Source organism: Colletotrichum siamense, assembly GCF_013390195.1.
Source record: "Colletotrichum siamense strain Cg363 chromosome Unknown KSG_Cg363_contig10, whole genome shotgun sequence".
NCBI classification, from domain to species: Eukaryota; Fungi; Ascomycota; class Sordariomycetes; order Glomerellales; family Glomerellaceae; genus Colletotrichum; species Colletotrichum siamense.
Genome location: NW_023501023.1, coordinates 25,501 through 40,689, shown reverse-complemented (window position 1 = coordinate 40,689; position 15,189 = coordinate 25,501). Strand labels below are relative to the sequence as shown.

The 15,189-nt window shown below is 47.3% G+C and overlaps 4 protein-coding genes across 4 annotated transcripts; 1 reads left to right on the top strand and 3 right to left on the bottom strand.

Moving 5' to 3' along the window:
• Positions 1-275: 275 nt before the first annotated feature.
• Positions 276-1,016, bottom strand: CGCS363_v013916 (uncharacterized protein; the record flags this gene model as incomplete). Its single annotated transcript, XM_036645765.1, has 2 exons — positions 276-729; positions 793-1,016. The coding sequence occupies 2 exons, from the start codon at positions 1,014-1,016 to the stop codon at positions 276-278; spliced, it is 678 nt and encodes a 225-aa protein (XP_036488752.1).
• Positions 1,017-8,340: 7,324 nt separating this feature from the next.
• Positions 8,341-9,097, bottom strand: CGCS363_v013915 (uncharacterized protein; the record flags this gene model as incomplete). The annotated part of the gene is made up of 4 exons (XM_036645764.1): positions 8,341-8,468; positions 8,524-8,665; positions 8,713-9,035; positions 9,088-9,097. 4 exons carry the CDS (start codon positions 9,095-9,097, stop codon positions 8,341-8,343), a joined length of 603 nt encoding a protein of 200 aa, XP_036488450.1.
• Positions 9,098-11,128: 2,031 nt separating this feature from the next.
• On the top strand, positions 11,129-12,049 carry CGCS363_v013914 (uncharacterized protein; the record flags this gene model as incomplete). The annotated part of the gene is made up of 1 exon (XM_036645763.1): positions 11,129-12,049. One exon carries the CDS (start codon positions 11,129-11,131, stop codon positions 12,047-12,049), a length of 921 nt encoding a protein of 306 aa, XP_036488751.1.
• A 794-nt stretch (positions 12,050-12,843) lies between these two features.
• On the bottom strand, positions 12,844-13,701 carry CGCS363_v013913 (putative oxidoreductase; the record flags this gene model as incomplete). The annotated part of the gene is made up of 1 exon (XM_036645762.1): positions 12,844-13,701. The coding sequence occupies one exon, from the start codon at positions 13,699-13,701 to the stop codon at positions 12,844-12,846; it is 858 nt and encodes a 285-aa protein (XP_036488453.1).
• Between the last annotated feature and the right edge of the window lie 1,488 nt (positions 13,702-15,189).

Below are 15,189 nucleotides of genomic sequence, written 5' to 3'. Positions count from 1 at the left end.
ATCTTCGGGGTACTCCAGATTCTCAATGTCCAGGCTCTCTTCGAGAACACGCAATGGTTGATAACCAAAACCCATCGTAATACTTTGCGAGAGTAATTTGACCTAACATGAAGTGGTACTCGATCAACTGGTTTTAGTCGCCAGGTTAAAATTAATCAAGTGAGTGACTGGATCAGCTTTTCTAAGCAGGCATATAAGCTGGCTTAGTGGAATTGAAATGCGCCAGATAGACCTTTTTGAGAGGTCCTTATTGTATCATTACTCTTCTGTCGTTCTCATTTCCTCTCTGAGTACCGGCAGCGAACAGAAACTCCGGTCACCGTGATAGCGCCCTGAATCGAGTTCATACCAAGTCTCGCCTTCTCCCCTATCTCCGTCTGGTAGAAGACTCGTTGCCCGTCAGCACTGCCCCAACCTATCATAGCTGCAAGAACCGCACCCGTATTACCGCTTTGACCTCTTATAGGGAAGTCGTTCTCCACGCTCCATCCCCAGCTGACGGCAGTAACTTCAACACACGTTTGGAAGTTGTCTGCTAAAATTTGTCTGACACTTATAGTCGACTCTGCCCTCGCCTCTGCAGAGACGTCTCCGGGGAAGTGCACGAGAACGAGCTCGGTAACAGGGCATTGAAGCGCGACTGAAGACGAAGGCGTGAAAGACAAGTGCTTAACGAACTCCCCATGGGTAAGCAAAGCAGGCAAGTCCTTCACAATTTCGGCGCCGTGGCTAGGATTGGCCCAATATTATCAGTCTCAAACATTGTTCACCGCTTCCTGTAGTGCAACTTACAGCTTCGCAAACACTTCATGGTGTTCAACCGAGTCAAAGTCGAAGAATCCCCACAACAGCAATGGATTCTCAATCTCCGTGCCCCAGAATGCACGATAAGGCCCTCCCTCTGCAACCGTCACAGCCCTGTACGCTCCTGAGAGAAACGAACCCTCTGGTGTAGAGTCATCCATGGGGCTCAAACCGGGCTTGACACCCATGCACCCTACTTCAGTTACTGTCATTGTGGTAGTCTTCGGGAGGTTGCGGTTTTCTACTCATTTAATGGAGTATCTGGCATGCGGGAAAGCTTTTCTATAGTCGAAATGATGTCTTCTTTTAGTCTTTATAACAATTTGATTAGGCAGCAGTCAAACACATTGGGATCTGATCGCCAGATCCTGATGCCTAAAATGCGTACCCGACGTCGTTGACGTTGACGCTGACGCTGACGTCTCGTAATATGCAGTGGTCAGATGACAGGCAACGACTTTCAGACGCATCTGGACCTAAAGCTGCCGTATTGAACAACCAACCTAGAAGGCAACAAACGCGGAGTGTGTGTCCAATTGCCAATTCTATTTAGCTTGTGATCACGGCCACCGTTTCCTAGACCCAACCTAATTTGAGGCGAAGCCCTGCAACTGCGTTGAGTGCTAAAGCCATTTGGTGTGGAAGGAATCCCGGCTAGAGTTGTAAGAAAATTAGTGAACCTGGCCTCGTTGGGCCATTTGCAGCATAGCCACGACGTTTGCCATGCACATGAGCACCCGAATACATGATGAATGAAACAAACCCGGGGAATTGTGTATGGAACCGGCATCTTACCACTGAATACGGAATACTGAAGGTCCCCGGAAAATGAACTGGTTCGTCCTCACATGCCCGGCTGAGGTGGTCGTATCGGCCATACCTGCTTTGCTTGTGCCCAGATTTGGCCAACAATTGAATAAATCTTCTACCCGCAACTAAGAATCTTCGTCGTGTAGTGACTCCGTCTTGATCTTTAGATTCTCGTTTGCTTTCCGTGTTGAGTAGTTTTGCATGCCGAGCCCGCGTAGCAGGGGACCCGTAACATTAATTAGCAGGTTTGTAATTATTAGGACACATGCTTGTAGGGGACGGTCCCGTTTGGCCTGTGTGCATAAGTTGACGTCAACCCAGGTGGTAGAGAAATGAGGATATTGTCCAAGGAGTGCATTGTGATTCGGGGCCGCCCCTTCATCTGGCTACGACCAGGGCCGGATACCATATGTCCCTGGCGTGTCAACCGGGCGATTATTCACTTCACCTCGCGTCAGAACGACAGGCGTTGCCCCAAGTCTCAGCTGTATGGGAAAGGGGGGTCAACTGTTTTGTGCAAGTGTGCCGTACGAATACAGTCATTTGCTGAATCCAGAATACTCAATGCCGGCCGAAATTGCGAACACACGCTTGGCGCTTATGAATTTGCTTAAGCGAGAGATCAGAGACAAATGAGCAGCAGGACAGAAAGTAGAAAATGCAGGGATCCATTGCTTTTTTGCAGCTTATGCGCAAAGCAGTGCCCGGTCTCGTGTCCAGGCTCGCCGACCGGAGATCTTCCATCTCGTACGTCCTGTTCCGCTCTAAAGATTCGTTCCGGCGTAAAGTCGACCGTTGGGATGCATAAATTTCATCCATCATTGAACTTGCAACGCTGCGCCCATGGCGGTGTACCCCTAAAGCTGACTTCCTCGTGAACATGCATGCATGGCCAGTGCAACCCGCAAGCGAGCACTACTTCTCCTCTCGATGCACAAACAAATGAGATAAGATAAGCCGAGACTTCAGGTCGTAGAACCATACATGAGACGAAGGAGCTGCAGCCTGCAGTGATTCCGCAGTTTTACCAAGCACTCACCCGAAAAAACGTGGAGGTCGATGCAACTGAAGCCCAATCAGGGGTGCCACGGTTTTCGACCGGTGAGCCACCAGGCTACGTGCAACCGCAACAGCTCAGTCAGTCAAGTCTCACAGTCATTGAGTGAGCGCATAATCACCCAAGATTCATTCCCTTCCGATTTCTGGTGGCTGATATCCATTCACGTCTAGCAGGGAGGCAGACTTCCAGAATCCCTCGAACAATATCCTGCTCTTCAGGTTGTTCAAAGAATCGTTTTGGTCACACCAACAAACTCGCTCGACGAAAGCAACCTTGGCAGTGTCCGTTTTTGCTCAGAGCCAGCACCCCGGCCCATTACCCCTCACCTACTCCGTCATTTTACCCAGTTCGCGATCCCCACGGACAAGTGGAGATACGCCGTTAATGGAGCACGGGGGAAATTCTCGACATCTGCCGCTCCCTTTGTCTTGGTCAGAAGAATCACAATGCGTACGCAATTTTGATGACAAAATCTTGCCTCCGCTTGTCGAGCCGGCCAAGATCTATCAGTCCACTCGGAGTACGTCACGAACAAATTTCCACGACCACGACGAAGGCAGCTATGCGAAGACGACAAACCCGATTGGCACCCCCCCGCTACGCAGGGCCATCATGGAGGCCCAGATCGTAGGGCAGAGTCCAACGTCTCGTCGACCATTTTTCGATCCTGTTAGAGATGCCTTGTTCGTGAATGAAACAAAGGGAGCAGAGAACTATCAGGAAACACAATCAAACGGCGACGAGAGTTGGGGGCCAGATTCAAGCAAAGGTTCGCCAGATGCCGAGTACCAGCACCAAGCTCCCAGCAAGAAGAAGAAGAAGTCGACGAGCGATTCTGGTCAGCAGGTCTTTCAGTTTCTGTCCATTTCTCACCCGAAAGAAGCGAGACTCTTCCGCACAAAGATCAGGTCTCACGCTGCACAAAATCCTAATGCGCGTGAGAAACGGGTCGCCGGCTTGAAACCAAATCTGCCGAAGCGTCTCGCTCCTGATTTCAAAGCCGAAGGAAGCCTCTCCAACTCTGCCGGTTGCGACGAAGACGCATTGAAATCCAAGGAAACTACCTGGAGAATACTGCGTCCTCAAATGGTCGCATCGATTCAAAGCTCCCCTCACGAGAAACTGAACGAAAATCAACACGAAAAACATACTTCAAAAATAGGCGTGCTTCGCGACTGTTTTCAACAATCAGCTCCGCGCCCGGTCGATCTACCATTCAACGAGAACCTCTTACCGGACGGAGACCTATCGTCAAATTTGCCGCGGCAATTCCCGCTGGGAAGGTTCAATGTGTCGTTAAATCGGGACCATGAGAGTTGTGCTGCGCAAGCCCCAACGCGTCAAATTGACGCTGCGAGCCCGAAAAGATTGAACAGTTCGCAGCAGAGCAACCTTCCCAAGACTTGGCAAGCTGCGGAAGTGAGATTTCGGGGGTATGACAAGTATGAGCCAGTCTGCGAAATCACCGAAGAGGACCAGGAGGAACGTACGGCTGAAAGGTTGAGGAGAGGTGCGTGATCCATGGAACGGTTGGAAACCGTCATAGGCTCTTCCACATTGTCCCTGAGTCTCCATTAGCTCCAAATCGCGGTTGGAGGCCGCGCGAAGTGGCTCAGGCTAGGATGCCGCGCAATTATGCCCTCGAGTCGAAAGGACGCATGCTCGTGTCAGGAAGCAAACCGAAGCATGGAAAATACAGCATCTTCTCTCCCGTTTCCCGTTCTCCTTTTGTGTCCATGGAAGGACGTTACGCGTCATGTTCAACTGGAAGGTGTATATAACCTGAAATAACACGTCCTAAATGGAACATCTGATGATGTACTGACAATAGACAATTAAATAACACGGTGTTCGTTGTCTTTTGACTATGACATTTTATTGCGGCAACAGGTGATTATCTTACACAAGATTTCGTTTTGACACAGAACCAATAACCCGTTAGTCAAGCGTACAGTGAATGTTTTAGATCTCACATTCTGTCCAACGCTTTTTAATTATCCTCTAAACCGTCTCATAGCACTTGAAAAGAGGTGATTGCGAGAGTATTTTATTTCGAAGCCGGTCTTCTTCTCTCTTCTTGTTTGACCAGCAGTGCCACATCCAGTTACAGCTTCTCTAGACTGCGTCTGCACATGAGCGTCTATATTTGCGGTCGACCGCGTCAGTCACAACTATGAATGTGTTCTCAATATCAGGGTTGGATCCTATGACTCAATAAGCAACAATGTCCAGAGAAAGGCAACGTTTCAAGTTTCCATGTTTTCCAACTTGCCCAAATAACTTCATTTATCTGATTGTCTAACATGCTCACTTGCCCTTTTGACGGTATGGCTTTCGCAGGACTAGAGGCCTCCCGTATCGCTAGTGCGAGTAGGTGTTGGTGTTGCGTTTCTTGCTGTCCGTAACTTGCGGTCCAAGACCACAAGTGGCACATCAGGCGTCCAGCTCCGTATCCCATCAGGAGCACATTGGAGTTCAATTTTGCGTCACGAGCAATCCAGACCAGGCACTTTGCTTTGGAAACAGCCCGCGATGACATTTTTTTTTGTTTGCCATGCTGACTATCGCTCGTAGCAGGCCTTGACAAGTTCAAACCTTTGAAGTGCCTGTCGTCAAACCATGCCGAGCGACCTAGCGAATGCCATTACAAGGACCCGAAAAGCTTCAGGGGCTGCTCTAGCAGATGTCAGCCATACCCCGGCATCTATCATTAACTTAATTTGTGAGTGCACCGTCCCACCCGGAACACCTTTCTTCATTATCTTCTTTTACTGATCACGCGCAACATAAGGTACGTGGGGATGTACAGCCCGGATGTCGTACGTAGTACGCACGATGAGCTGGAGCTCTTTCCGCAGGAAGAAAATGGGACCAACTTCAACTGCTCGAAAAACAAATCAGAGAATTCATTTTGATTGCTTCACTGCCCATGAACCCGAAGTCAAGATGCTCCGATCACTGCGTTGACCGTAGGATATTCATGATAACTTAGAAAACTTGGCCTTGGCTGGCGTTCCGGCCTCCGCGAGAACGCTAAGCCCGTGAGCTCGACACGCACTGGTAGCCTCCCAGAGGCAAGATCTGCAGTCTTACCAAACGTTTTCGTTGATAATCACCCCCGTGCAGTTTGCGAAAGTCCCCTGCATGAAGCATTGACCCCGCGCAGCAAAATTCCATAATCCTTGCAGTTGGTTGTCGTGAAAAGCGAGAAGCATTTTCCGATTTGGGATGGTCATCAACGAGACCCATTTCGCCTACCACACACAATGCCGAAACCACCCAAAGTTGCTGAGTAACGTCCCCATCGAGAAATGGCGCCCTCCAGCACGTGGACATAAAGCTTCTACACACTCGTTGATGGTGGTCTGTATATCGACATATTACCAATTTTCACGGGGCATAGGAATGACCTTCTCGAAGGTTAGACTGCTCTGGTCTGAAGTGGTTTATTTGATCCACACTCAAGACAGAGCGTCGTTTCGTTCGGAACAATTTTGACTTCATGTAAAGATGAGGCCATGCAGTCCTACGCACCGGGGATTGCCCCCTAACCATTGAATGACTGAGAGAGAATCGCGTCTGATACTAGGTTGTCAGCGAGTTTTACTGCCTTGCGATCGCTCGCATTTGGCTGCCTTCTCTTACCGAAACAGGACCAACAGGCTGCTCAGATGGAAACGCAGGGGTGTATCATGATGTCTCGGGATGTCACACTTTAGATGTCACATTTTCACAGCAGTCACCACCTAGGATTGGCGTCAGAAGTGTCGGTGGTGTCGATTATCGGAGGAATTAAAAGGCCGCAGTTCCCCTGAGTGAGACATCATGAAGCCACCTGAGCCCCTGGAACTGTGCAACAGTACAGGGACTTCAAATAGAAATGACTGAGCTTTAATCCAAGTCGTTCTTCTTTAATTCATGGTCAATTCTGTTGCACGCAAATAACAACAGGAAATGCCGGCAAAGATTACGTGGTAGTCGGAAAATCAGGCAGGCAACTTCGGCAAAGAGCCATTTTGGGAAGAAATCCGCTTACCAAATGCCAGGCAATCATTCGGTGTTCCATTTCTCCTGGAAAAATTGGTTGATGCGACGATGAACGAATTAGCCACTGGTACAGATGCAAACATCTCAAATAGGGTAATCCAGCGATGTATTGAAGGCCCCAGGAACGAAAAAGATTGCATCCCACCCTCCCAAGGGTTGGAGAAAGCTTCACCCCTGCGCCCATTTATGGAGCCACAGGACATTTCCTCCGACATTCCGGTGGCCGAACGATGCTAAAAAGGCATATCGTTGGGCTGGGCCAAGAAGCAAGTGGAATTTTGGACATGTCGGAAGCGGAGAGGCCTGCGCTGCAAAAAGGACAGATTTCGATTTTACCAGCGCATCCTGAAGGAAGACCGAAAGCAGACACGGAGGACTTCACAAGCGACAAGTATGGAAGGAAAGAAGAACATTAAGGACGGGACCTTCTGTAGGAGTGAGGATGCGAAAGATTGAAGCTCATCACAGATCACCTTGGAAGAAATGACTAGGAATTAACTTCAAAGTGCTGCTTTCTTTGAATATCCGAGGCCTGTGAGTACTAGTAGGGAATCAACATTGCTAGCAGAAGGACGGTGGTCTTTCGGTCAATGAACAATCACTTCCTGAGCCGCCAAAGAGTATCATAGCGGCAGGATTCCAGCAACGGCGTTGAAGGGACACGAAAGGCATCGAGCAGACACCTGATACAACTAAAATTACAGACATGTGAAGGTGGAATGAAATGACGAAGTTCGATCTAGATATGATGCTGTGCAATTGGCCAAGCCAACATCGAGCCCACGTTGTCGTCTACAGCATGCTGGCATAGCTGTGTCTTTATGAGATGAGACATGATTGCCTCAGACGGTACAGAGACGCCACTAGGGGAAACATTCTCCGTTGCAAGACACTATTGGTGGGTAGACTCCTGCTGAAACAGAAATACATCAGCCGCAGCTAGCCTATACCTTCCATCACCCACAATGAAAGGGTGCGAAGGCGCGACACTGAAACCAGTGTTGGATACATCGAAGAGGTATGATTTTAATTAACCTTCTCTCGTAACAGAATATCAGGCAAGCGCTCGCTAGATAAGACGACATCGGTCAAAAAGAGCCGCTGAACTGCCCATGACCCGCCAGTAGGATGAAGGATCATTGCCAGTACGCAAAAGAATGTCGCGAAACAGAGGGTGAAAGGGTACTTGCGAATAAAATCAATGACTTTTCCTTGATATCTATGGCCGGGAAAGCCTGCAACCTCTAAACTAGCCGAGAAACGAAAAAGAAAAACATCCTGATTGGCAAGAAACAATTGCCCGCATGAAATTCGTTAGGTGTAATTACCCTGTCAACCTTTCCCCAGCCGTCCTTGGAACAATCAATCCAAATCCGTGCTGGATGCGCAAGATGGTTTGAAACACCATTGACAGAAAGAAAATGCAAAAGCAACCCTCGAGGCCAAATCGCTCAAAAATGCCTCGCATGCCGACGCTGGAATGAGCAAAGTATAGATAGTGGCAAAAAGCATCCGCAAGGTATGAGATGTCGTGATTTTGGTACGCGTCGAGACACTCGCGCAAAGAGCCAGCGATCTCGAGGAGAAAATAAAGCCAGGTGTTCGGGTGGATACGTTGCTCAGTGAAGCGGGTCGGCATCGGCAGCGACGATGTATCCCACTTGGAAGCTCTTGCGGCAAATCGGGCAGCTTCGAAGGTTTGGGTCAGCAGAGATGTTTCCGAAGCATTGCTTGCAGGATCGGTGACCTGTGGAAGGGACATGTCAGAACTTGGCAGTAACGATTGCAGGATGTAAACGTACCGCAGATCAACACGCACCAGATGTGCTTGTCATCCTCGCGGCAAATAACGCAGCTTGACTCGCCAGCCTGGTAGTTGAGCTGCACGTTCTGCACCTTGCCACAGCAGGTACCACGGTTGTCCAGGCAGGATTGGCAGGCAGCCTATCCAAGTTAGTGGCTGGATGTTGCGAGCTTGGTAGCAGACCTACATGACCACACTTGGTGAAAAGGTAAGGCTTCCCAGCATTCGGCTTCCGACAAACACAGTTGATGCTGGTGAGATCCCTGGCCGGGGCGTTCTGATGCTCGGCGTCGATGAACCCAGATTTCAAAGGACTCTGCGATTCTTCCTTCTTCACGGAAGGCGTGTCTTTGGCAGCCTTCGGAGGAGATTGCGAGTAGCTCGTCTTGCTGAAAAGTCTGCCGATGTTGTACTCTGGCTTCGTGACGCGATGACGGGGACTGCGACGAGGGCTGACAGCCGGGGTGACAGAGGCATCCTTTTGTCGGCGAGACACTGATACTTTGACGTCTGTGGTTCTTGGTTAGATGCGATTCGGACGAGGGATAGGTGGGAGCAGTACATGGCGACATGGCAGGCGATATCAGAGACTGTGTTATTTTGTCCGAGATGCCGTCGTATTGTGATGCTGTCCAGCGAACGGTTCTGACGCCGGCTTCTAGCTGAACCTTGGGAGCGAGTTGAATGAGATAGAGAGCGAAGGAATGTAGGGTGGCGGCGACAATTGCCAACGAGGGTGAGTTCACGGGCCTGGGCGAACGACGCGCGACAGTCGACGGATTTCTGAGTAGGGAAGGAGGCGGCGTAGATGCAGAACAACTGAGAAACAGTTTTTGTGGGAAGGGTTGCAGAGATTTTCGAGGTTGGGCCAGGTGAGTTGGCCAAGAGGAAAGTGGAAAGAACGAAGGAGGTAGGCCCAAAAGGAGCACAAGGAAGGAGCGGCTTGAAAATCTCACACCCAGCGAAATTGAATACACCAGGAGACCAAGTCAGCTTGTACTTGAGTTTTTACTTTGAGCAGGTTCAAATGACTGTCCAGGTTATCGACTTACATTTGCCAATAACAGGTTGATGGAACGACTACGCCTTTGTGGTGATGATGTCTGGTTATCCTGACAATGGATCTCAAGTTCACTTGCACCCCTCCGGCAAGAATATGTCAAATGCATGCTAATTCACCCCTGGTCTTTGTTGTAGCCTGTTAAGCAATCTGGAATCAAAAGTGAGCATGGTAACTATGGATAGCGCTTCCATCTGCAAAGATCAACTACTCTTCCAATGCCTGGATTTGTGTTGTTTGTGAGACGCTTGTCTTGCTAGGAGCAACCTTCCAAAGTTTTGAAATCTGTTGTTCTGTTTTACCAGGCCAATACTTCAGCAAGTGTGTGTCGAAACATCCCTCAATTCATGGCTCAAAATCGCGACATTTGGGTTGTAACTTAATGTCACTTCACATGTTGGGAGTGATCAGCCTGCTCCACGATGCAATGTCACAACCTGAAAGATCAAAGCAAGGCTAGACAAATTTCTACGCGCAAGTTGGAACACCTGTTATGCTTTGGAAGCCCGCGCTAATCAAAGACCCTGATTCAATAGTCATCATCATTCGAGTAACTTTCCTTGCAATGTATCAAGTATTTGGCTGATGCTCAGGACCGCAAGGCTCGGTCATCCCTTCGTCCACAAGTTAACGATAAACCAAAGCGTCTTTTTGAAACGTTCATACTGGGAATGCGCACTCTACCCGTAAAACCCCCTACATATCGCGAGCATGCACACAACGATCCGAAACCAGACCGCAGGTGACTTCACTGGTGCAGGTCGCACCGCGCATACTGGGAGGCTCCACGAGTTCAAACGCCTATCGCATGCAATCGTCATCCTAGAAAAGATGTCTCACTCTTGTTCAAACGGCATTAGCTGACCATGTCTGCTGGTTGAGTGGCGTCGGAATAGTGACCAGCTTGAAGTTCCGACCAGCCAAGTTTCGACCGGTCCGGTGTCGGCGCTTGCCATGCTTCTCCGCCATTCGGTTTTCATCATCGTTATGGCTTGGCTAATGGACGATGAGATGCCATGCTCACTTGATGCAACGACCTGGGGGTTCTTCGGCTCACGCGGCCATTCTCGGAAGGTCACATCATGCCGCGGGGTTTTGACAAATCTCACGTCGTATCTCCGAAGTAGCACGCCACGATCGGTGCATTCTGGCGGGCCTAGCTCCCCGAATGATTCCTACAAGACCAGCATGTCAAGGATGCCACGAAATTTCTCCGTTCGTTGCCACATCACTGTGCAGGATTTCCGAGTCACTCAAACCGCTCAGGCCATGTTCGCAAGTCTTCGGCCCCACAACGGGGGGCGGATGTCGCCCAAATGTTGTCGGTGAGGGGTGAATCAATCATAATCACTTTCTTGGCTGCTTCCTTGGTCAGAACGTTTGTTGCTACGTTACAGCAGGGGAACGTTAGCTAAGTAGCTTGACAAAGTCCGAACTTGCAGGCACTTTACAAAAGACTTAAAGGGAGCGTTGGAGCCCAGCGACTCTGCCAATTGTCCTGCGTCTCTCCTTTGCGCGGAACAATAGCATCCACCTCGTCAAAATGCGCGATTTGGTCAAAGCGACTGTTTACGCGCGAATATATGTAGTTTTCGCGTTGATTCTTGCTCCCCTTCAAGCATTATGCCAATCTGATGGCAATATCAAGAGCATCTATTTATTCAAAGACGTCCTTCAATCTAATACGTCAGCTTTGAAAACCGCTGGATTCGATACGTTGCTCATATTCAGGATTGGCGTTCTTGAAACCGGAGATTTGGTGTATTACTCCACGGGAGATGCTGGAGAAGCTGTCGATGCTCCAGTAGTGACAGCCGGATCATACGTGGGAGGAGAAGCGTTATCCGAAAAGATCCGCTCCTTCAAAACAGGAACTACCCACATCAACCGAGTCGAGATATCCTTGGTGTCCCACGACACCACCTTCCAGAATATTCGGAGCCTCATCAACAGCAACGGAACCGGATCCGACTCTGTCCTGTATCGGGGTTTCCAAGCTTTGAAGACAGAATGGAATCTTGATGCGTTCAATAACGACGACGAAAGCGTATATGATGTTGCAAGCACTGTTAGCTTCGCTCAGCTTCTCGGTACGATCGGCTATCGGTACTCCATCGCGCCGTACACAAACAGTGGCTTTTGGGCCACCATAAAGAGTCAGATTGACGCTGCCGAGGCCGGTCTGTTCGACCGGGTTTACCTTCAAGTGTATGATGGAGGAGCGGGCAACAATCCGGGAAGTTGGCAAACAACACTTGGTGCTAAGGTCATCCCCTTGCTTTGGGTTATAAACGATGCGAAGCCATCACAAGGAGTAACCCCAGACCAAGCTCAAGGAAGGTTTTCAACATGGGAGCAGCAGTACGACGTCGCAGGAGGGGGCTACTGGAATGACTATGACATTGAGAAGATGAATTCATCTTACGAGGAGTACGGAGATGCCTTGTTGACAGTGTTCGGCTAGGTCCACCTGTTCCCGTTCCGGCTTTAGATGTCACTGGTCAAAAGCCTTAGCTTATCTCGCCCTATATAATTTCAAGAGTTCCCAGTCTACGCTTTGAGTTTGGCGCAGCCTTGCCGAAGCCCACCCAAAGTAACGTCTGAAAGTTTGGCGTTTGGAAATAGACTGCAATATATTCTATTATCAAAAGAATGTCTGGAATCATAACTGCTGGATATCTGTCGTTAGGCTAGCCGACCAGAAATGGACCCACGAAGCCCCAGAAGCACCTGCGGGTGAATCATGAAAGGGTTGCAGCCGTACAGCGATTTGATACTTAGTGAAGGTGTCGTCACTGGCCGTCATCCCATATTCAGTGAACTGGATCAACATGATCCATCCTCTCATTTCGATTATCGTCAAGTAATAGTCGAGACCAAAGGAAATTTTGAGACCCTCATCCGGATCGGCGCCATCTTCTCTGGATCTGAGTGACGGGTTAACGTTGCTGCGCTTGAGGCTACAAAAATTGGCCTCCTGTACCTTTGGCCGGGTTTGCCATTCTTCGCTGACATTCATAGCGTTGATAAACTCGGACTCGACGCAATGGCACTTGGCACTAGTCATCGCCCTACGCCAGCTTGAAAGCTCGGGTTCAGTCAAGCAGAAGTGAACAGGAGAGCTCCCAATATTGGAAATCAAATGGGAAACGTCACAAGTTCTGGGACAACACTCAAGGATCTTCCTGTGATTGGTACGGCCCCGCCGGAAAGCTATGTAGCCAGTGACAGAAATATAACTCCCAAAAATCAAGTGAATCATTCGGAAGAGGATGAAGTAATAGCCGTATCGACGATCTTCCATGTATGTTCCTCGACTTGCTGGATTTGATCAGCAGTCCAAGTGGGCTTATTTTCAATCAATGATCCCTTGCTGTCAATACAACCCCAGAACTTGCCATCTTTCTCGTTCGTAGCGGAAAGCTCTACCAGACCGGTGAGTAGGTTCGTGGCACATTCCTCGGACGTGATGCCAAGAATTTGACTGAAAACCCTGGTAGGCGCTCTCAAATACCAAGGCAGTGAGCCAAAGAGCTCAGTCTTGACGATACCAGGATATGCGTGTATGAAATGGCGTTTCTTCGTGTTCTCCTTTGTCTGCTGTTTCGCGTATGCCTGGATCATCCCATCCGTCATCGAGATACAGTGAGCCGCTGCATTGGCTATGCTGAAGTTGGCAGACAAATCCAGATCGGCCATGTTCAATTGTGCCGGATCGCCACGGGATCCATCGAGCACGATGAGAACCTTCGCATCATCCGTCAATACAGGCAGGAGCTCGCGAATGAGTAGTTGCCGGCCGTAATAGTGCAGCGCCATCTTGCGGTCAATACCCTCAGACGTCTCCGTACGTCCAGCAGTAGTGAGAATGCCCTGCGTGAGGACAAGAAGGTCGATTTTCGGGGCATGAGAGGACTTGTAGGACTCCGTGTATTGCTTGATCAATCTCATGGACGACGCATCGAGCTGGCGAAACTCGATATTGGCATGGGGAATGTTTTGAGGTCGGGTACGCCCGCTGATAATCACAGTGGAGGAGGCGTTCGCCGCGAGGTGGCGGGCGATAGCGTAGCCGATCCCGCCTGTGCCTCCTACAACGAGGGCTCGGGTTTGCATTATTGCAGTGCGCGCGTGTTTCTCTTGTATTTAAGTTGATGATGAGACACAGCAGGAATCTTGCGGTGTTGTCTAGAAGTTTTTAATTACAGGGGTGCAGTGTCTAGGCTGATAAAATAGATCTACAGCCTGCAACGGAATAATATTTAAGCGGTTACCTAGAGGTCTTATGCATACGTAAAACCTTTAGGCATGAGGGGGATAATAACTGCTTATTAAAGTAAGAAATAACTATATGCCTTAATCTCTTAATAAATAATATAAGTAATAATATTATAATATAGTAAAGTGTTATAGTTAGCTATCTAATAGTAGGGTCTAGTAATAGAAGCTAGGGATTAATATAATCTAATAGTATACTAAGTTATAATAGCGCGCGTAAGTAGCACTAGTTAGGGGGGGTTAAGGCTAGGAAATTATAGGCTTAAGGGAGGGAGGGTTAAATACTTAATAGCTAAGGTGAAGGTAAGTATTAGTTACTTAAAATCTAGTTAAGGTTCAAAATATTTAAGAATATTATAAAGTTTTCTTTAAATAAAAGGCTTTAAAATATATATTTATTAAATAATAATAAGTAATGAAATACTTTACTATATTACTATTATTCTTAAAAGTTATAAAGTAGTTAATTATTTATTTCTATTGAAATTTAACTATATTATTTAATAATTATATCTAATTAAAAGATCTAAATCTCTATATATTACAACCTATAAATAAGGGTAACAGCTAAATAACCTACTTAGGCGTTAAGCAGCTAGAACAGGATATTTATACTATAGGATCATAGGAACAACAGGGACCTACTCAGTATAAAAGAACTATAATATAAATCACATAATAATAAGATAAGGAAACAATTAGTAGAGCATAAAGGAAAATGCTTAGTAATTAGTTAGCTTTACTAACTAATTATAATTACTTTATATGCCTAAGTGATCACCTTATAATAGATAAAAGATACTATTTAGGACTTATATATAATATAACCTAAGTTTAGCTTAAGGTTAAACTTCTATAGCTTTTTAGCAATTAACTTAATATTTATCCTTAAGATACTTTTAGCTTACTTTTACTGCAAATTACTTATTAAGCTTAAGACTAATTACTTTAGTCTCTAAAGACCTAATCTATTATAGCTTATAACCTTTAACTTAAATTATAACTTAGTATATTATTAAAACATATTAATCCTTAGCTTCTATTAGTAGACTTTATTATTAAATAGCTAACTATAATATTTTAATTACTCCTATTTAGTAAGTTAACTATTAATACCTACTAAATAATATAGATAAGATATCTTCTTATATTTCTACTAAATCTCTAACCTTAAGATCCTCTTCCTCCTTATATAACTAGCCTTAAAGCTTAATATAAGAACTTATTAATATTAAAGATTATAATATATTAAACCTTAAATATACCTCTAATAGAGAAGGCTCCTTTACTAAAGAAAGATATAAAAAACTTTAATATATTATTTAA